Source organism: Chelonoidis abingdonii, chromosome 19 (genome assembly GCF_003597395.2).
Source record: "Chelonoidis abingdonii isolate Lonesome George chromosome 19, CheloAbing_2.0, whole genome shotgun sequence".
NCBI classification, from domain to species: domain Eukaryota; kingdom Metazoa; phylum Chordata; order Testudines; family Testudinidae; genus Chelonoidis; species Chelonoidis abingdonii.
The window spans coordinates 39,424,061-39,444,715 of NC_133787.1; the positions used below are offsets into that span (position 1 = coordinate 39,424,061).

A 20,655-nucleotide genomic window follows, 5' to 3' on the forward strand; every position below is an offset into this window, starting at 1 on the left:
TGCCTTTTCATAAACAGCCAAAAGGGAAACAAACAAGAAACTCCTCGTCGTTGGAGTCTACTAGCTGTCCAAGAATTTTGAATTTTTTAAATCCCAACACTACATTTCAAGATAGCGTGTCTTACCACAATTCAGCGAATGCACCCTTTCCGTGCAGAGGTTTTTCCCGGAATTACACTTGTTTAATAACTCTCTTCCCCTTAAAGAAAATGTTAAGAAAGTCCCTTGGGTAAGTTTTCCATTGCTGATTAAAAAGGTATTGTTTCAAAGGTGGCCAACATGGGTTTGTATTACTCCTGAAGTTAGTTTAAACAAGCCCCTAGGTTAGAAAATCAACTCCAGTGGAAAATTTCACACTGTCGAGTTTGAATTGGGGGGCCCGTGTCAAAGGTAAAAAATAGGTTTTTTAAGGTAAAGGCGTTAATTGTCTTTTGGGCCTGTAAGTGACAAAAGGGTTCTGGAAATCGACCAAACACCCCTGAAACCAGAGGATCAATCAGAGAAAAACTGGAAATTGTTCTCTAAAAGTCAGGGGCGGGAATTATGGTATACTCTGGAAGGGGTTCTTTGTTTGTTTTCCCTCGCGCTTGGTTGGGTCAACCAGGCCTTTTCTTCCTAACTCCCATCTTAAAATCTCAATATTATACTTAAAGCCAAAGTCTGTGGAGTAACAACGAAAACCAAAGCAAATTCGAAGCATAGTGGAGGAAGCTTCGTGTTGTTATTGTTACATAGTGGATGTTGGACTTTGGCTGGGATCCTTTCTTCTGTTTGTTCCCCTCGGGCTGTGAGAAGAAACCCCAAGCTTTCTCACCTAAACTCCTCTTTTGGCTTTCAAGTCCTTCTCCTTAAAACATCTCGTGAAAGTACTTAAAAGGAAAGCAAAAGTTTAATTTCCAGCCCTTGTGAAAGAAGCTTTGGCTGTTTGTGATTTCACAGGTGTGTTGATTTTGTTGACCCTGGTAAGAACGGGGCTATTCTTTTTTTAAATCAGGGGACTGTTTATATTCATATTTTTTCTTATAAGCCCCAAGAGCTGTTATTGAGTTGGAGTCTTTAATTGCCAAGATTTATTGTTCCTGTATTTTCTTTCCGTTCTTTTTATATAACTTTCTTCTTTGTTAATAACTTGTGGAAGGGTTTTCTTTCCTAATGTGGAGGCAAATGGGAAAGGAAGAAGCTGTGAGATTTTCCTGTGCCAGGAAAGCCCTCTGGTGTACATTGGGTTTGAAAGGCTAAAGATACCAGGCTCTAGTGGTTATGTTGGTACGTTCCCCTCAGTGGCTCCAAGGCAGGCACGGGAAAGAAGTTAATGGGGAAAGAAAGAGAGAGGTGTATTTGCATCTCTTCAAGTTGTCCCCGGTCATTGACAAGTTTTGCGTAATCTCTGGAGAAGAAGAAGACAGAGAAACATGGTTTCTGATAAACTCGCAGGTTTAGGGGCAGAGACGGGTGGGGGAAGCCGTCCCTGGGGAAGGAGAAAAAAAGGGAGGGGGGAATGGTTATTTCTCCTGCTTTAAGAAAATTCCAAGGAGATTTGGGTTTTTGGGGTCCCCCACCAAGGGGAAAAGGGTTGTTGGGGTCCCCCCAGGGAAGGGTTGGGGAGACCAGAGAGAGGGAAAGGGAGTCAGGCCCTGTAAATTCCTGGCTGGTGGCAGCGAGAAGATCCAAGCTGGTAGTGAGCTTGGGGGAGTTTCAGGTAAGCACCCAGATTTTGGACGCTAAAGTCCAGGTTTGGGAAAGGAGGCTTTACCACAGGGCCACTTTACACATGAGGCCCCAGAGTGGCTAAAGCCTTCAGTCCGGAGCTTAACATTTCCAGCTTGGTGCCCCGGCTTGACAGCTGGGAACGTCTAGGTCTAACCCTGTTTGTCTCATGCCGTTAAATGGCAAACCCTGGTCCGGTGTCACAGAGTGGCTGGGGCTGGCTAATGAGCATTGCCAGGGAGATGTTTAGGGGGAAGCTCTTCGTATCACGGAGCTGATCTAGCAAGGCATCCACAGAAATGGCTTAGACTGAGCAGCCGCTGTCACTAGCTTCTGGTGAGTGAAATATCTCCATAGAGCCAAGCGCCTGGCGTGTCTCTCTCACAGGTGGAGTATTGCAGTTGGACGGGCTTTGCAGGGTGGCCTCAGGTCAGCTCACACTGGGTTTCATGCTGATCGCCCCACTTGGCCCAAACAGTGCTCCTTTCTCCCACTCCTCTTTCCCTCTAGTGCGTTTTTCCCCCATAGATTTTCGACAGCTGATCTGCCACCTTCTTCCACCAGAAACAAATAACTGAGTGAGGTAGCGAGGGAGCTAAGGAAGAATAAGCCTAGAGCCTCGCACCTCTGAGAGAGTGAAATTCAACCCAGCTCAAGGCCCATGTGCTGCTCATGTCCTGCTTCATCACCGAGGCCCTCTGCAGAGGGGTGAATTTCACCCTGTGAGCACTGCAGGAGCAGAACGGCACTAAGAACCACCAAGAGAACTTGAGAGCCTTTGGAACAGCTGGTCACAGTATTAGCTGCCACTGTGGCAGGGGGTTAAAGTCACTCACCTTTTTCTTTTTGGTTACCTACAATATACGTTTCCTTTCAAGCTGCTGTTTCGCTGCTTACTAATGTAATGGCACAAGGGAATGGCCATAAGCCCTGTTCTTCACTGGGTGAATTATCAGAAGTTCTAATGCCACTTAGAGGTCACCTTTATAGAAATTAAAGTGGGCCTTATATCTGGTTCTGACTACGGGCTGTAGGCTCACAGAGCAATGACAAGGCTTCCTGTCCCCATGTCTGAATTGTGAGTGGAGCTTCCTCTGATTCCTACAGGGAGAGCTGTGCCTTTATAACAAAGGGCTTGGAAAATACAGCTTTGAAGTAGTTGTCTCCTCCTCTGAAGCCATCAGTGCCCATTGCCTTGCCTTCCCCTTTGCAAGGTGACTAGTTGGGCCTTTGTGGGCAGCTCCCCACTGCACCAGCACCCTCTGTGCATAATTGGAAGTAGAAGTGTCATCAAGTGGTTGCAAAGGCTGAACATTGGATGTTCGATTTCAGCACATGGCTGAACGCTGCTGATGCAAAAGGAGAGAGCAGAGTAAGGCTGGGTTTAATCAGGCCAGCTGTGTCCTAACGTCCTACTTTCCTGGCAGCAGTTCTCCGCTGGTTTTTTCCCTACAATTTGTACTAGCTTTTCAATCCTGCAGAGCCAGTCTAGCTACCGGAGCAGGGCTGGGGCCTTGGTGAAAGAGGCAGGGAGGTTCTGATTCCAGGTTCTTTCATGTTGCTACTGTCTGAAGCAGAAAGCCTGCAGCCTGGGTTTCACGTGCCGGCTGGGTTTCCGGGCTGTGTTCCCTGTAAGCTGCGCGCTTGGGCAGCCGCCCAGGAGAGATTCAAATGCTGCGCAGCTGGTTAGTGAGTGCTCACAGCCAGCAGCGTGTGCTCAGGTGCCCCTCCCTCCACGTTGCTTCATCCTGCAGCTGCTCCCGGGACCTTCCTGCTGGCTGTGCAGAGTGGGGGGAGGGTGCTGATGTCAGGGTGTCCCCCTGCCCCTGTACCCCATCTCCATAGAGCAGGGGAGAGGGGACAGCTTGGCTCAGGACTTGGAGCTGCTGTGGTGAACGGTGAGTGGCTGAGTGCCTTTCTTAAAGACACAGTGCACTGTTTCTGAGATTTCCCCAACAGCTCCGCTCACAGTCTCTGGATCTCTCACACACACACTGTGTGTCTCACACACACTGTCACAGTGTGTGTGTGACACAGTGTTTTTGTGACACAGTGACAGTGTGTGTGACAGTGTTTTTGTGACACAGTGACTGTGTGTGTGTGACACAGTCTCTTTGTGACACAGTCTCTTTGACACACACAGTCTTGTCACACACACAGTCTGTGTCTCACACACACACACACACACTGTCTCTTTCACACTCACCTCCCAACACATGCTTGTATTGTTATTGTTTTTACTTCTTGGTACTTTCTGCAATGCACATATATTCTCTGCGATTTTACACTTCCAATGTGTGTTATTTTAGTGTGTTGACTGCTCTGTGCATTTCATAATTTTTATTTCTCTTACACTTAAACTTAATTCTTTGAGTAGTGAGTTCTAAAATGTCTAACCCTGTCCTGGCAGCTGTAATTATCCCTGTGGTAACTTGTTAAAAAATATCTTATATCTGGGTTTTTTGTCTGTACCGATGGCACACAGCCGCACGTACCTCGGTGCACATAACAACATTTATTCTGCACATGGATGGAAAAAATTAGAGGGAACATTGTTTACGGTGCTGGCAGATAGAGAGCATGTCTTTGATTGATAAACCTAATGGAGAATGCATCTGGAGCTGGCCAGGAACGTCCCTTCTCGGGGCTAATGGGAATGCACGTGTCAGCGCGTGTTGGAATAAGGCTGGCATTTATCTTAGAAGGACCATTAATGCAAAAGAAAATATTTGTAAATTAACATTGTTTGTGAAGGAAACTGACAAAAGCCAGGAAAGTCCAGATTGTAATTGACAAGCTGGTGTGGTGACTCAGTGCTCACTGGTGGGTCAGCTCTGCACTCTCAGCACCACCAGTTCGCGTCCCCACTGGGGACTTAACGCTGACACTGTCATTACATCAAAGATTGCAACATATGTTTCTGAGGGCTCCTGCCTCCTCCTGCCCACATGTGCCTTTTATTTCCAGATACCTGGGCTCAAATGTGCCCAAGGTCAGCAGTGAAATGAGATTAGTGCTCTCACTCTAGTCCCCAGTGGAGAGTGTCTCTATCACGAAGCCGTCCTGATGCAGGACTTGCTTTGTTGGCAGGCGCTGCTTAACACCATTCTGCAGGGCTGATGAACGATGTCACTGAGCAAACATTTCTCAACCGCTAGACCTCTAATTTAATTCCTCTTTTTAATTGTGCACTGTGGGTCAAATCCATCTTTGGTGTAACCCCCAGGGCATCAGGAGGTGGAACTGTCAGAATTGTTGGAAAATTGTGTAGTTAATTGCTTGACCACGCTTTGGTTCGGTATGAAATATATTCAAAAGACCAGGTAACTACTGTCAGTCAGGTTTATTGCTGAAAGTCAATAATCGTGTAATCCAGGAAGAAAGGCTCAATACAATACCAGTTTCTGGGAAGCTGTCCCATGTTAAATTCACCTTACACAGGAGTTACACGTTTCAGCTAGCAGTATTTGTAGGATGACTTTACAAGTTACAGAACTCTACACATCATTAAAATCCAACCCATCTGTTTGTACCAGTTCCTTAACTTGTTATTCTCTCTGTCTTTGTTTTGGATACTAGAATTCCAGGGACCGGTATGTAAAGATACCTTCTCCACTTATACCAGGGCAGAACATTCATGTATTTTGCCTTTGACAAATTTCTTATTGTCTAATGCCAAAGCTGACTTCAGCTTTGCAAAAGTGTTATGGGATACTTAGCATAAGTGAATGGGATTGTAGAAGAACATAGGCCAATTTAGTTCACGTAACTGCTAGAAATACATATGTATGCAATACACCTCTACCTCGATAAAATGCTGTTCTCAGGAGCCAAAAAATCTTACTGCGTTATAGGTGAAACTGCATTATATCGAATTTGATTTGATCCGCCAGAGCGTGAAGCCCTGCCCCCCCTGAGCACTGCTTTACCGCGTTATATCCAAATTCATGTTATATCAGGTGGCATTATAACGGGGTAGAGGTGTATAATGATAGAGTGTGATATGTGCTTATTGCATATTCATCCACGTGATCTGAATAATACATATTAATAATATGATCTATATTAGCCCAGCGTATATCAGTCAACAGTATTGCTAACATTCTGTAATGGGTGATAAAGTTGACCTAATAATTCCATTATTTTTCTACCAACTTGTAACACAGTTCTGGCTCTGGCAGAGGGGTCTGCCAGTGGCAAAGACACCCTCCATCCCAGTTTTATCAGGACAGTTTTTCCTATGCATTCCTAATGTCCCAGAAACGTCTTCCAGGAAACACAAAATGTCCATGTGTTTCATTTCACCAGCCAAAATGTTTGTTGTTTTATAAGCACAAAATGTTTGTTCGTGACACATGGCTATCCCCTGTAGAAGTGTCTCTGTGTTTACCAGGAACAAGTGATCCAATAGAATCAGTGCTCAATGTGATGAACAGCGTTAGGTGTGAGAAATCTAGTAAGTGTAGATACGCTCAGAAAAGAATGTTAATGACACTTATTCAGTCTGTGGTCATAAACTCATTCAGACATTGACACAGACAGATCCTCTGCTCTGAAAAATCGACCTGTGAGGGTGAGTCAGCCGGTGTGTTTTTCATGTTCTGCAGGCGCTGAATGGATTCGCAGGATATGGTGTAGTGCCCAGCGTTTAGAGATGCACGGAGGCCCATGCATGCCTCAACAAGCTTCCAGCGCTGCTGGCGCCAGATATGGTTTCAGGGTCTGAGGGGAAGCCATTATTTTGTTTCCAGTCTGCCTGTGGGATGAGGACCGTCATTAAACAAACAGCAGCATCCTCTTAACTAGTCTCACTGGAGTAGGAAAGCCCTCTTGGCTTGGGAGCCATCGAGTGCTCTGTTGTGCTGGATATGCTGGCTTACTTGATAGGCTGGTAGCAGATGGCACAGGGCAGAGGGTAATGTGCCTGTCCTCTGTGCACCACCATTCCCCGGAGCTCTGGAGGAGTGACACGCACAGTATGGCCTGTCCTGTCAATGGTGGAAGGGATATCAAGTCTCGGCAGCTCAGGATTTAGAGAGAAGAAATGGGAAGGGAGAGAAACACAGAGACAGGGAGAAATTACAGAGCATGTCCCTGGGGTTAACAGCAGTAATAACAATCATACAAAGCTGCCTCAGCAGCGCTGCTGTCTGAGGCCAAAGAGTGTTTGCATCAGAGGGGTGTTGGTGATACTGGTGGGACAGGAGCCATCATGTGGCAGAGAAGTGGAGAGTGGGGGCTCCCACTCCCTTCTTCCACTGAGCCCCCTCCCTGCCCCCACCCATGGTTTTGTTCAATCTGAGGTTACTATTACCTCCTTTTTCTTACTGCTTAGTGACTCTCTGGGAAGTAGCAGCCCCGGGTGCGAATAGTAAGAAGCAGAAGCTTTTTGAGAACCTTCCAAAAATGGCAACATGGAATCCAGCTGGGATCCGGCTACTGGCCAACCAGAGCAAGAGCAAGTACTTACCTTGCTGAAAAGAGTGACTGGGGGCATTTGAGAGATCAAAGCTGCCCCAGTACTTAGGTGACCCAGCTTGCAAGGGCTACCTGCACGAGGGGGAGAGAACAGAATCTACCCATGCGCACACACTGCTCCTGGCTCAAGACGAGGGGGAGTAACTAATGTCTGGCCACATATGACAGGAGGGTTGGTCTTGACATCACAAGGAGAAGACAATGAAGTTCCAGGAGGAGGGTGAGCAGGAAACCCACTAATTATCAGAGGGTGCTACCCTAAGATCACATTTTTGATACTGAGAAGGCACGCTGCTCCCTCCTGTTGGGCCAGCCTCAAGGAGGAAAACCAATGGCTTTCCCAATGACATTGCTACTTGTATTTTTTAAGGAGATGGTCATGAGGAAGGCTGGAGAGCTGAGAAGTCTTCCTTGTGGACCCATGTGCCTTGAGATTGTGCCACATCAAGGGGATAGCAGAGATGCTTTAGAACAGAGAGCTAGATCTCCACCCGGCAGAGAAATCTGCAATTGTATTATTTCCTATCTCACGACCTTTACAGGAGTGATCGGGGCACCATTTCCAATCAGCTAAAGAAGCAGAGAAACTTTTTATCAGATTTTCTAGTAGACCTTTCACCAAACCATTAGCATCAGTTCCTTGTCCCAGATAGCAGCCATCGGGGAACTGGGTCCACTCCAGTCTTTCACGCTGCATGTGGTATTTTCTCAAAGCTGGGCACGAACACTATCCCTTGCCCTGGGTCAACTTAAGCCCAGCCCATAGTTGTGAACTCAGCCTTCCCCAGTGCACAGCTAATGCAAAAACATTTTGTGTATCAGCCCCCGTTCTGAACCCCCAGTGCTTTCTGTCATTCCAGAGGAGCTCCCCTGGCAGGAGTGGCCAAACCCCCACACACTGGAACGCTGCACTGCAAACGGGGCCGTCTTCCTGCTGGAGATATAGCTATGGGGGAATGAATGATCTCATCAGTCACAAGGCATTTTCACTACTGACATGGAGACCTGGGTTCAGACACGTGTCACATCTCCAGCTGAATTCACTGGGTGGACTTAACGTGTTCCTGTTGGACAGCTGTCTGTGTCACAAACCGGCACTGTGTGCGGAAAAATGGCAGCCCCACTTTGTGTGAATAGTTTCAGGTGACACGGACACCGCTGTTTGCTGTTGAACTAGGTCAAAATTCCTCTCTTCCTGTCTTCTCTTTATGAATACACCCCCGGTCGGTGGCTGCAAGCACATGGTTCTCCGCACCCGCTCCTCACTCCTCAAGTCACATTTCAGTTAATGTTCCGTTCTACACGTCTGTCAATCCCATAGACTGCACTCAGGTCTAGAAAACACAGGGTCATTTATCATATGGGGCGTGAATTCCTTTCAACCTCCAAGAGTCAAAGATCAGGAGAGTTCCCACTTAAAAAAAATTCCCATCTCTTTAAAATATTCCAAACAGTTCTTGATATACATGGGCACACTTTGATTATTGCACGTGAGAAACTAAACTCAAGACAGGAAAATCTGGAGATAATATATTGATTCCTGACTAAACTGAGGGAAGTGACACATGCAGATACGGCATGTAGACGCCCAATTGGGTGGAAATGTTGTTGGAATTGAGCCAGATTCAAAGCCTGGGTCTAGCTGATCAATTTCCAGGAGGAAGAGTGGTCCTGTGACACTCAACAGCAACTACTCCAGCAGACTCAGGTGCATGGTGCCTGGCTTCAGAGAAAGGCCAGTCCAGAAGTATGGCATAATTAGAGAGGAAGGGTGTTCCTAAGGGCTCCATGGTGGGCAGTGAAGAGAGAATCGTCCTGCTTAGGGCCCTACCAAATTCACAACCATGAAAAACACATCACGGACCATGAAATCTGTTCTGCCTCTGCGAAATCAGACCTTTTGTGTGCTTTTACCCTATACTGTTTCCCTATAGATTTCACAGAGGGAGACCAGCGTTTCTTAAACAGGGGTCCTGACCCAAAAGGGGACTTGCAGGGGCATCACAGTATTGCCACTCTTACTTCTGTGCTGTCTTCAGAGCTGGGCGGCTGGAGAGCGGCGGCTGTTGGCCTGGTGCCCAGCTCTGAAGGCAGCACCCCACCAGCAGCAGTGCAGAAGTAAGAGTGGCTATACCATCCCATGCCATCCTTCTGCGCTGCGACCTTCAGAGCTGGGCGGCTGGAGAGCGGCAGCTGCTGAGTGAGGGCCCAGCTCTGCAGGCAGCAGCACAGAAGTAAGGGTGGCAGTACCATCCCATGCCATCCTTACTTCTGTGCTGCTGCTGGTGGCGGCTCTGCCTTCAGAGCTGGGCTCCCAGCCAGCAGCAGCTACTCTCCAGCTGCCCAGCTCTGAAGGCAGCACCATTGCCAGCAGCAGTGCAGAAGTAAGGGTAACAGTACCACACACACACACCAACTCCTTTTTGGGTCAGGACAGATATAAATATCTGAAATCATTAAATTTATTATTTTTAAAATCCTATGACCGTGAATTTGGCAAGGCCCTACTCATGGAGAACTAGAGCTGTTCATCTCTGGAAGAAACTGTTTGCAAGCCCAGAGCTCGCCATCGCGCATCATGACACCGATGGGTCTGTGCCCAGCCTGGGGCCATGCACCAAGATACCCAGAGCTGAGCACCCAGGAGAATCAGAGCAGTCCCATCGGCTCACTTCTTGCTGCAGGCTTTGCAGCGTGGCTGGCTGAGTTTCCTGAGCCACACGATAGTGGCTACAGTCTCTCTGCTCCTGAAGCTTTTCGGTGGCCAGTCCATTCTGCAGCCATCCCACAGCTAGGATGTTGTTCTGACCACTGTGGCTCCCTGTTATCCGAGTTCCACTTTCCAAACCAGCAGGGGAAGCAGGTTAGCACCAGAGAGCTAGCGAGGGAGGGCCCTTGAAGCACAGCAGTGCTGATTCCAACCACTCAGGCCTTTGTCTGAGGCTCCTGTTTCATGAGCTGTCTCCTTCCTGTTTGAGCTTTCCAGCCAGCAGTGCAATCAGGTCCATCAGTGACACCACAGCGGGGAGTCAAGTTCAGTGTGTGGACACAATGCAACAGTGTGTCATTAACGAGAGAATGGAGATTGATGACAGGTTAAGGCTAAGAGCTCTCTTGTGCTCCCATCAAGAGTCTGCAATTGAAATCAGTAGTCCTGAGACCGCCCTGCCCAGCCCAAAGGGTGGCAAAGCCTCTGTTAGCAGAATGTGACTAATCATCTTAAGTAGCTACCAAAGTGCAGCACAGCTTGTTAAGCATTTAGCCAGGCTGTGCTGGGATGACCTCTCTCAATCTTCCCAGGCTGCAGTACAAGTGGCTAATTATTGATCACACCTGTCAAATCAGGCTCTGTCTGTGAACCCTCCAGAAAGGACCATTCTAATTCGAGTCGCTGTTTGGTAAAAATCTCATCCTTTTAATGTAATAGCACCAGCCCTCTCTTTTCATCCTGCCCAAGCCGGGTGTGGGTGGGGTTAACCCCAGTTTTAGAAATCAAACTCCTCTCTAAAGCCTCCAGCAGTGTCTGTTGCGGTGGATGTAGCAGGCAGCACCTCCCCACACACACCAACTACACCTTGTAGCAGGTGCGGGTCCCGCTGGGAGAGGATTAGGTGGGTTCTGCTGACTCCCTGAGGCAGGTAACTCGTTACCCTAACCAGACGTGCAAGAGGTGGAGGTGGCTGTCTAGAGAGAGTGAGGAAAGATCTAGGGCAGGGGTGGGCAAACTTTTTGGCCCGAGGGCCACATCGGGGTTGCGGAATTGTATGGTGGGCCGGGTAGGGAAGGCTGTGCCTCCCCAAACAGCCTCGCCCCTGCCCCCATCTGCCCCCTGACTGCCCCCCTCAAAACTCCTGACCCATCCAGCCCTCCCTGCTCCTAGTCCCTTCACTGCCCCCTCCCCAGACCCCCCAGCCTCATCTGGACCCCTTGCTCCCTGACCCCTGACTTCCCTGACCCTAGCCACACCCCCACCCCTGACAGCCCCCTGGGACTCCCACACCTATCAACCCCCCGCCCCGTCACCATCCCCTGACTGCCCCCCCCAAACCTCCAACTCATCCAACTGCTCCCTGACCCCTAGCCACACCCCCACCCCTGACAGGCCCCCCGGGACTGCCACACCTATCCAACACCCCCCCGTTCCCCCATCCCCTGACCACCACCCTCAAACCTCCAGCCCATCAACTGCCCCTGCTCCCTGTTCCCCGACTGTCCTGACCCTAGCCACACCCCTCCGCTGACAGGCCCCCTGTACTCCCACACCTATCCAACCCCGCCCCCCCGTTCCCCGTCCCCTGACCACCACCCCAAACCTCCGACCCATCCAACTGTCCCCTGCTCCCTGTCCCCTAACTGCCCCCTGGAACCTCTTGCCCCTTATCCAACACCCCCCCCACACTCCCTACCCCCTTACCATGCTACTTAGAGCAGCAGGAGCTTGCAGCCCACGCCGCCCGCACTGCCCCGGCAGGAGCGGCAGACCAGAGTACAGGTGGCATGGCAAGCTGAGGCTCCGGGGGAAGGGGGACAGCGGGGGAGGGGCCAGGGGTAGCTTCCCTGGCCGGGGGCTCAGGAGCCGGGCAGGATGGTCCTGCGGGCTGTAGTTTGCCCAGCTCTGATCTAGGGTATGGGCTGAGCAGTCCTGGTGCGGAGACCTAGGAACAGCCAAGCCCAGGGAGAAGGTCTGAGATGAACCTCATGCTTAATCATTGTGAATTGCTAGTAAAAGCAGGAGGGAGTGAGTTGGCAATTGATCTAGTGCATGGATTGTGTCCGAGCACGTTGGGAAAGGAACCAGCCCACAGCAGAGATCATGCATCCTCTTTTCTGCACTGCTTTCAGATTCAAGCATTTTTATTTAGCAGGGCAGAGCACTGCTCTTTACTTTTCGTTCTGGTGGGCAGGACAGTCCTTTCTGGGAGGGAGGCGAAGCTAGGCTAGCTAGTCTGCTCTCAGTCTATCGGTATCCCTGCGAAAACAGGAACACCTATGTCTGAGATCTCCAGGCCAAGCCCTGGGAACAGCTTGTGTCATCCCAATGGGGCTGTCTGGAGCCCTAAGATGCTCAACAGAGAGTCTCTTCTAATGCTCGCTGGCCAACAGCAGATGTCCTGCAAACACCGGCCCAAGATCTCTTCCCAGCGAGGAGTTTTGACCAGTACTCTGGCTATGGCGCCATAGGCGCGGTGGCACGTGCTGAGCAGCAGCGGTAGGACCCACTGGATCCAGGCCTGGCAGCATGGAGGGGTGCTATCTGAACTGAGCCGTGTGAGAGTGGCGGGCCTGGGAAAACAGGCAGGGCCATGAAGAGGAAATGGCTGCTAAGCAGCGTTTGCTCTGTTTGCAGGAGACACAGCGGTGTACAAGGAGGGCACGTACTGGATCAAGGGCCGCACCTCTGTGGACATCATCAAAAGCGGAGGCTATAAAATTAGCGCCCTAGAAGTCGAGCGCCATCTGCTAGCACACCCTAGTATTGCAGGTAAGGTGCAGCACCTGGTCTTCGCTGTTTTTGGCTTTGGTGGGGGGCGGGCAAATTAAAGTGTTATTGTTCCAGGTGAAGAGCTGTACCTGGAGACAGTCTCAGGGCAGGCAGGCGCTTGGCAAGCTTCCCCCAGGCAGCTCTGTCCCAGCTTGCAGTGCCCCCCAGGCCTGCAGCTGATAGGAGACTGGCAAAGGTGCGGAATTGGGCCAGAATTATGTTGAAGCCCAGGTTTCTGAGCATGTGCACCCATGGCCACCCTGTACCAATGCCACATGAGCTTTTGTTACTCGCAGAGCTCCATTGCGGCCGGGTTAGCTGCCATGTTGGTTTGGCTTTGCCTCCGTGCTGTGCAGTAATGAGGGTAGAAGGCATATGAAGGAGGTGCCATAGGGAGCCTTGCTTGGGTTTCAGCGGTAGCCCAGAAGAAGCCGATGTGAGACTGCCTGAGGGTTCTTGCCTGGAGGCCGTTTCACAGCCTTTCCTTTAGCAGGGTTGGGTGGGAGTGACGAGCAGACTGAATTCACAGCCCAGCGCTGCAGAGCCTCTGGCTGAAGCCAGGAAACTCACAGCCAGGTGCAGATTCAGCAGCAGCTCATGTCAGATTTTGGAAATAAGAAATTTTCATTAAATCTTCCTGACCTCCTTGCTGACTCTTCATTAGAGGAGGGAATCAGTGCGCCGCCAGGGAAGGGTTGCCCAGTAGGGGATGAAATAAGTGCGGGGCAGGACAGTTCTTTCTTTATCCAGGCTACTTGGGGAGCTTTTCCGCTCTCTGTTAGACCCTGCCATTGGAAGAGCTCCTGATATTCTTCTGTCAGCTCTACCCTGGTACTCCTAGTAATTCTTCCCTCAGTCGATCCTCTCCTCCCCTGTACGTGGCTGCCCTGCCTACCTGGCCATTGTCTCACCAGCTTGCACAGAGTTAGCTCTTCTCCTGGTCTCTTGGAAATGGGTCTGAGTTTCTTCAGGCTGAGTTTTGCTCTTTTTCCAGATGTGGCTGTGATAGGACCTCCAGACATGACTTGGGGCCAGCGGGTCAGTGCTGTGGTGAAATTGCAGGAGGGTGAGATGCTGTCTCTCAAAGACCTGAGGGACTGGGCAAGGTGAGTGCCAGTCATGGGACAGTGCACAGCAAATGCTCCAGTCTACTGTTGTTGGGGCTGAGAGCACCACCTGCTCTTAAGGTTGTCTGATACTTTCCTTTATAATACCCCTTTTCATTTGCTTATAACTTTGCCAAACATCAGCTCTTTGGGCTGCAGTTTCCATGGGACTTGTATGATGAATTATTTTGGAAAGTTTCAGCCAATATGGTTCATCTATTTCCAAGAACAAGTTATGGGGAGAGAAGATACATTGATTTACCATAAAAAAAAAAATCCTGGCAACCTTTTCTTTGAGAAACTCTAGTGCCCATGTGCTTTGGAGCAGGGCTCTGAAATGTAGCCAGAGTTGGCCACTGAGTCAGGAATGTGCCTTTTGCTGTTCCCATGAAAATCCACTCAGATTTGGCCCAGTTATAGACCTCTGAAAAAACTCAGTTCACGCGTTGTCAAACTGAGAGGACAGACCAAGTGGAGTCCTGCAGGGGATTGTCTTGGGGATAGCACTAGTCAACATTTTCATTAATGTTGATGATGATAGAGTGGAGAGTATGCTTCAAAATGTGCAGGTGACCCCAAACTGGGGCGGCAGGCACTTTGGAGGACAGGATTAGAACTCAAAATGATCTTGATAAATTGGAGAATTGGCATGAAATCAACAAATGCGTTTCAATAAAAGCAAGTACAAAGTACTGCACCTGGGAAGCAAAAATATGCACAACTACAAAGTGGGAAATAACTGGCTAGGCAACAGTACTGCAGAAAAGGATCTGGGGGTTCTGGTGGATCACAAATCGAACACAAGTGAACAGTGTGATGCTACTGTGGAAAAGGCAAATATCATTCTGGGGCATATTAACAGGAGTGTTACATCTGAGACACACAAGGTAATTATCTTGCTCTTCTTGGCACTGGTGAGGCCCCAGCTGGGGAACTGTGTCCTGTTTGGGGCACCACACTTTAAAAAAGACATGAACTAATTAGAGAGCGTCCAGAGGAAAGCAACGAAAATAAGAGGTTTAGAAAATACAATCTACGAGGAAATTTGGAAGAATTAGGAGAGTTTAGTCTAGAGAAAAGATGGCTGAGAGGGGAACCTGATTCCAGTCTTCAGATATATGAAAGGTCGTTATAAAGAGGACAGTGGTCAATTGTTCTCCATATCCACTGATGGTTGGACAAGAAGTAATGGCCTTAATTTGCAGCAAGGGAGATTTTAGATTACATATTAGGAAAAAACTTAGGAACAGTAAGGGGAGGTAAGTGCTAGGGCTGGTCTACACTGGGGGGTGCAGTCAAAGTATCTTAGTTCAACTTACCTGGCCGTTCTCACAGTGGCGAGTCAACTGCCGCTGCTCCCCCGTCGACGCTGCTTACTCCCCCTGCCGAGGTGGAGTACAGGCATCGATTCATGGGTCGGTTACCAGCAGGGAGTCTAGACGTACCCCTAGAATCGGTTACAAAGGGAGGCTGCGGAATCCCCGTCCTTGGAGGTTTTTCAGAATAGGTTAGAAAAGTGGCTGTCACAGGTGGCCTAGGTTCACTTGGTCCTGGCTCCACATGGGGGGATGGAGTAGGTGTCCTGATCTCTTCCAGCCCGACATTTCCCTGAGTCTGTGCTCAGCAGAGACTGTTTAGAGATCAGCAACTGAAATCCCAAAAGATTCCACCCTCCCTGGCCTGCGCTGACCCTCTCTGCTTCTCAGTGTGACTGCCAGTTGGAAGGGCTTGTAACATAGTCTGGTTGTGTGTCATTATTGACATAGGTGCAGAGTGGAGGAGAGGCTGCGTGGGTCCTGTGATGGAAGAGTTCAGTAGTAAGACATGGTTTCATTTGGAGGTCACTCACAGACAGCTGTGGTCTCAAAGGGACGTCTGGTGTGAACAGCTGGGAGCAGTGAAAACACACTCAGGGCGTCAGGCGGTCTGGTAGTTTGGGGCGTTGGTCACCAGAAGGAATGAACTAACTGAACCCAAACAAAATCAAAGTTACGTGTTAGGTTAGAGCCGGGCTGTGTGCCACAGGCTTGGGGATGCAGAAAGCTCAGCAGGTCCTGAGACCCAGTGCTAACTACTCGCCGCGGAAGAGGTAATGGAAGGGAATGGGCTGCACTCCCCAGGAGTGCGCTTGACGAATGGTGCGGTAACGAGCTGGTTCTCTGCCGCACTAATGGAAGTTGCACCATCTGTAGCCAGAAGGGGCTGTGCAGGGGAGAGGGGGAAGAGGCCCCAAAGCACAGTCACTCATGGAACACACGGTGTGGCAGAGAACAGGGGCTAAAGCAGGGACGCTGGGGGAGAAGCATCATGTTTCCTCCCTAGTTGTTTCCACCAAAGCAGGGACCTTTGCTCAGGTCTCGGCCTATAATGCTGCTATCTCCCCCCATCCTCCTTCCTGCCATTTGTTCGTCAGCCTTGGGAAGCCCGTCCATCCCAGCGGGGGTGCTGTAAGGCCCAGCACAGCCAAGAGAGCCCCTCCAACACCCTTTGCACGTGCAGGCGTGATAAAGGTGCCGGTAGCTCAGAGGCAGACAGTGGCACAGCATTTCTGCACTCAACCCCCGAGGACTCTGGGAGCCTCCGCAGCAGCTGAGAGGTGGAGAAGCAGGATCACTTTTGTTGATTATTATTTATTTTATTATTCCACTAGCAAAGTATATAGTAGTGGAGCCATTTGTTTTCCTGGAGACTCCTCTCCCTAGGGCTGTGGATCATTCTGGGGAGGCTGGCGCTATTTCACAAACAGTAGGAACACTTGTTTCATCAAGGGCTGCACAGCTGGCCAATTAAAGATTCCCCTGGATTTGCAGAATCGCAGTTGGAAGACTACAATTTAGCAAATGCAAGGAAGATTCTAGTTGGCCAGCTGCTGCTCTGATTAAACAATTACTTAGTGGGAGAAAAAAAATCAAACAAAGGAACCAAACCTACACTGGCTGGTCCGTCAGCGCAGCCAAGTCTGAGCCCCAGCATCCTGCCTCCTGCCGGCACTGCTTCATATTACTCCTTTTCCACCCACTAGTCTGGGAATCCTGCTTTTCCCAGTGGGGCTGAAGGTACCTGGCAGTCTTCTCCGTGCCTTTAAATTGCTGGGCTCTTGGAATTATGGCTGGGACTCACCTCCCGGAGAGGGGGAAGCAGTTCTAATGTGTCTGCAAATCTACACTAGCTCTGCTTGCAAAAAAGGAATGTATGAGGCGTGGAGACAGGGAGTTGGAGATGAAGGCACCACAGAGTGTGTGTTTGATAGCCACTGTGCTTGTCTTACTGATAGGACTGGCATTGTCTCCAGCAGTTCCCTTTATCCTTACCTATTACAGCCCTTCCCCACACAGCCGCCATCCCGCATACTGTCTAGACGGCAGCTCAGAAAGACCATCCTGGTCTGTGTTGAGTTAAGTCCTTGACTTTAAGCTGGAGCCCAATGCGGTGCAGTCCCCAGAATGCCAGGATGCGTTGCTGTTATAATTACTCTGTTAGCGTGAGGCCTGCAGTCACAGATGTTTCCTGCGGCACTGTCTGGACCAGCACATGCAGGTGTGCCCAGATGCTCCGACCAGCCCTCCCTTACTGTCTCCAGCTAGTGCGTCTTCCCAAAGCACTGGCAGGGAGCTCTGTGCTGCTCTGTGACCTCTCTGCTTTTGTCTTTGCCTGGGCTTCATTCGCCTTTGTCTAGTCACAGTCTGCCCGTCAATCAAGGCAGTCCGTAGGGAGAGAGCTCTCCCATCTCCTCTGTTCACAGTGCTTAGACCCTCGCCAGCTTACACTGTGATTCTTTGCCCGTGCGCACCAAAGGTAGGAGCCCTTCAAATTAAGCCGCTGAAATGTGAAGAGAGGAGAAATCCAGCCACTGCCTGCTGTGCCTTAGAAGGGGCAGCAAGAGCCCCAGGAAGCGTCCCTGCCCCTCACCCATGCGCTGTCTCCCAGGCACCACGCTCACACTGGCTTTTCCCCTCAGTCCGCATGGTTCCCTCGCGCTCTGTCTCTCCCTTTATTTTATATGTCACTTACGTTTGTTTTGCCCCTTTCTCGCACTCACTGGCAGGCGACACATGTCCCTCTTCAGAGTGATTCATTTTGCAGCTTTCGCCTCCAATCTCGTTTCCTGGTGACAGGCGCCATCCTGAGTTAGAGCCGTCCATATGGTAGGATGTGTTGATCGTTGGGTTTGGAGGGGGGAGGAAGGATGACGGTTGAAGAGCTCAGTGGACTTGGCATGTTGCATTAGAATCAGTGCCAGGGAGCTGCCTGTCGGAGCTGGGTATGGCCCAAGGTTGGTGACATGCAGGCAGCAGAAGGCGGGAGACAAGCCCCCTGCTCTTCAAAGGCCAAAGAACTTGGTTCCTGAGCTAGTTCCGTGCTGAAACTCCCTCCTGTGAAAGAGAGAAGGAACATGGGCCTGCGTGTGTAAGAGCGTACACGTCTGTGTGTGAGAGGCACACAGGTGAGCCTGGGCAGAGTTAGCGTTTGGGCATAGCTGGCTGGCCTGCGAGCTCATCTGTAACGTTCTAGGCAAAGCGACTAGTAACGAGGAGACCCACTCAGAACTGTGTAATTTGCATGCTTTTGCTTCCTTAATGATATTACTCTGCATTTATCATTTGTTTTCCCTGCCACTGCTAATCGTTAAGGATTGATTAGTATCCATTCGGAGCTATCCATTCTGCTCACTGAAGGCAGTTCATCCTCCCCTCTCTGGGGGCATGCTCAGAGGTTTGTGGTGCGTTTTTTAACCAACCAGTGTGCACAGACAATGAGGGTGTGAAGGGACTGGGGAGCCCAGTAGGACTGTGATTGTCTCATCTGTCCCCAGCCAACATCTGGTTTGGGTCGTAAGTGACGTGAGTCTCACTCTACATGGTAGAGGGGATGTCCCCAGCTGAAAGTGAATCCATGGCTGTCACTCCAGCAAACTCGTGAAGGGCCAGCTGCTGCAGAGGCATCTCACTCAAACACCCTACCCCTCTCCCGGTGCTTTTGGCACTGTTATCCTCACTGCTCCCCCATCTCCTTGGGTCTGCACAGACACTACCGGGAGGGACCTGATTTCCAGTTCCCTGTGCTAGGAAGAGGCTCTTACTGCCCATGCGTCAAATTCCCCCTGCAAACCCACGTCTTTTGTCAAGCCCCAGGTGTGGAACTCCTTCCCTGAGGGTCTCTCTACAGCGCTTCCCTGGGCTTGTGTGTGTCTGAGTTAGGCAGGACCTTCCTGGAGCTGGCACACCAGTAACGTCACACTCCTGTGATTGTGACATCATGGCCAGCCCCACAGTGGAATGAATTGGTTTGCTGACTCCAGATCCCTTATGGAAATCGCAGTGATGAGGCAGCAATGTTGGTGAATCCTTAGGAAGTGGCGAGTCGTGGGTCCAGGGAGGGCAGATGTCACACGTTAACGGGAGGCTGCCTGTCCCATGGTCTTCCTGAAATGACCCTCCTCTGAGCGGGATTTCACAGATGCGTCCATCACACTCAGATCAGCTGAACCTTCCACGCCACGATCTTGCTGTGTTGCCAGGACCCTTTGTTTCCTCTGTGAGCCTTGCCAGAGCCCTGCCCTGTCCCCCCGTAATGGCCCCGTTACAGGGTGTCTCTGGTGTGCTTCGCTGGGTAGCTAGTTGTGGACAGAGCTGCTTGGTCCTGCTGGACTAAGAGGATCGTGTGTATCCCCCAGTAGTGCAGTCAGTTAAGGCCGGGACTGGGATTTCTCAGCTGCGTTCTATTGCTGGCTGTAGAACTTGAGTCATCTGCCAGAGCTGGGTTAACCCTTCCCATTCCCGGAAAGGCAGGCCTCGCTCTGTGTGTGTGCATTAGGTGTAGGCATAGATTCAGAGACCTCTTCCCTTTCTGCTTTGTTGGATGTTCTTATCACAGGTTTCTTAATCCCTGAACTCCCATATGTGCCACCATCCCGTGACTTGAGGGAGCACTTCTTCAGGATTCATCTTCCTTTTACTGCGCTGTCCCCAAAGAGAGAGGAGCATACCGTCTGGTGGCTCTGGAAGGGAGGTACCTCTGTGATAGTGAGGATTTATTGAAAAAGTATGTGTCTGTGTTCCAGGGAATCCATGGCGAACTACACCATCCCCACAGAGCTGCTCCTGGTGGAGGAGATCCCACGCAATCAGATGGGAAAAATCAACAAGAAGCAACTTCTCAAGCACTTCTACCCAACCTAGTGAGGCATCAGGCTGAGAGCAGGAGCCAACCAAAATGGCTCCCCCACAATGCCTGCTGCCTGAATGGAGTCTCTTTGAGGAGCTTTAATGCATCCTAGTGCAATGGGTTTGCATGAAAATGATACTAATCAGGTGCTGTCTGTGATTTCTGTGCTCATCATGCTGGGATTGTCAGTCAATAAAATCTGGTTTCATTCCACATGATCTCCTGATTGGCTGAGCAGAGCCTGGAGAAGAGCAGGGTTATGTTCCTTCTGTAGGAGCCACTCTCAAGAATCTCAGAGCCACCCCCGAGAGACGCTGAGGAGCCAGGCCCAGGATTAAATTGTGTATGTGAATACCAGGGAGGTCTGAAATATTTGCAAGTAAGAGGAGTGTCCTACATGCGTAAGGGCTGATATTGGAGGACTTCGGACTCCTGAGGACTTGCTGGGCAGGTCCCTAGTTCACTGAGTTAGTGTTTAGATGCAGGGCTTTGGAGCGGAACCCGGAGCCGGAGCGCAGAGCAGCTCCGGAGCAGTGGAGCTGCAGGTTTTTGCCTGAAGCTGGAGCAGAGCCAGAGCACAGCTCCAAAGCCCTGTTTAGATGGATAGGAAATGGCCGGGGGAGCATGCTGTGTTGGGGGCTGGGCTGAGGGGAGAAGCAGAATGCTGCCATGCGTGTCCCATCTTTCACTCCAGCAGCCCCAGGCTGACAGGATCCA

At 50.3% G+C, this 20,655-nt stretch overlaps 1 protein-coding gene across 4 annotated transcripts in view; it reads left to right on the top strand.

The window, feature by feature from the left end:
- The window catches only part of ACSF3 (acyl-CoA synthetase family member 3), a 122,613-nt gene extending 102,462 nt beyond the window's left edge, over positions 1 to 20,151 (top strand). For 3 of the 4 annotated variants that reach the window (XM_032764199.2, XM_032764198.2, XM_032764200.2), the window contains 3 exons: positions 12,533 to 12,667; positions 13,662 to 13,773; positions 19,835 to 20,151. In XM_032764199.2, coding sequence (XP_032620090.1) covers positions 12,533 to 12,667; positions 13,662 to 13,773; positions 19,835 to 19,952 — 365 coding nt within the window. In that variant the 3' untranslated portion in view covers positions 19,953 to 20,151. The remainder of the gene's footprint in view (positions 1 to 12,532; positions 12,668 to 13,661; positions 13,774 to 19,834) is intronic. The other variant, XM_075073898.1, reaches the window with a different exon arrangement.
- Positions 20,152 to 20,655: the final 504 nt, after the last annotated feature.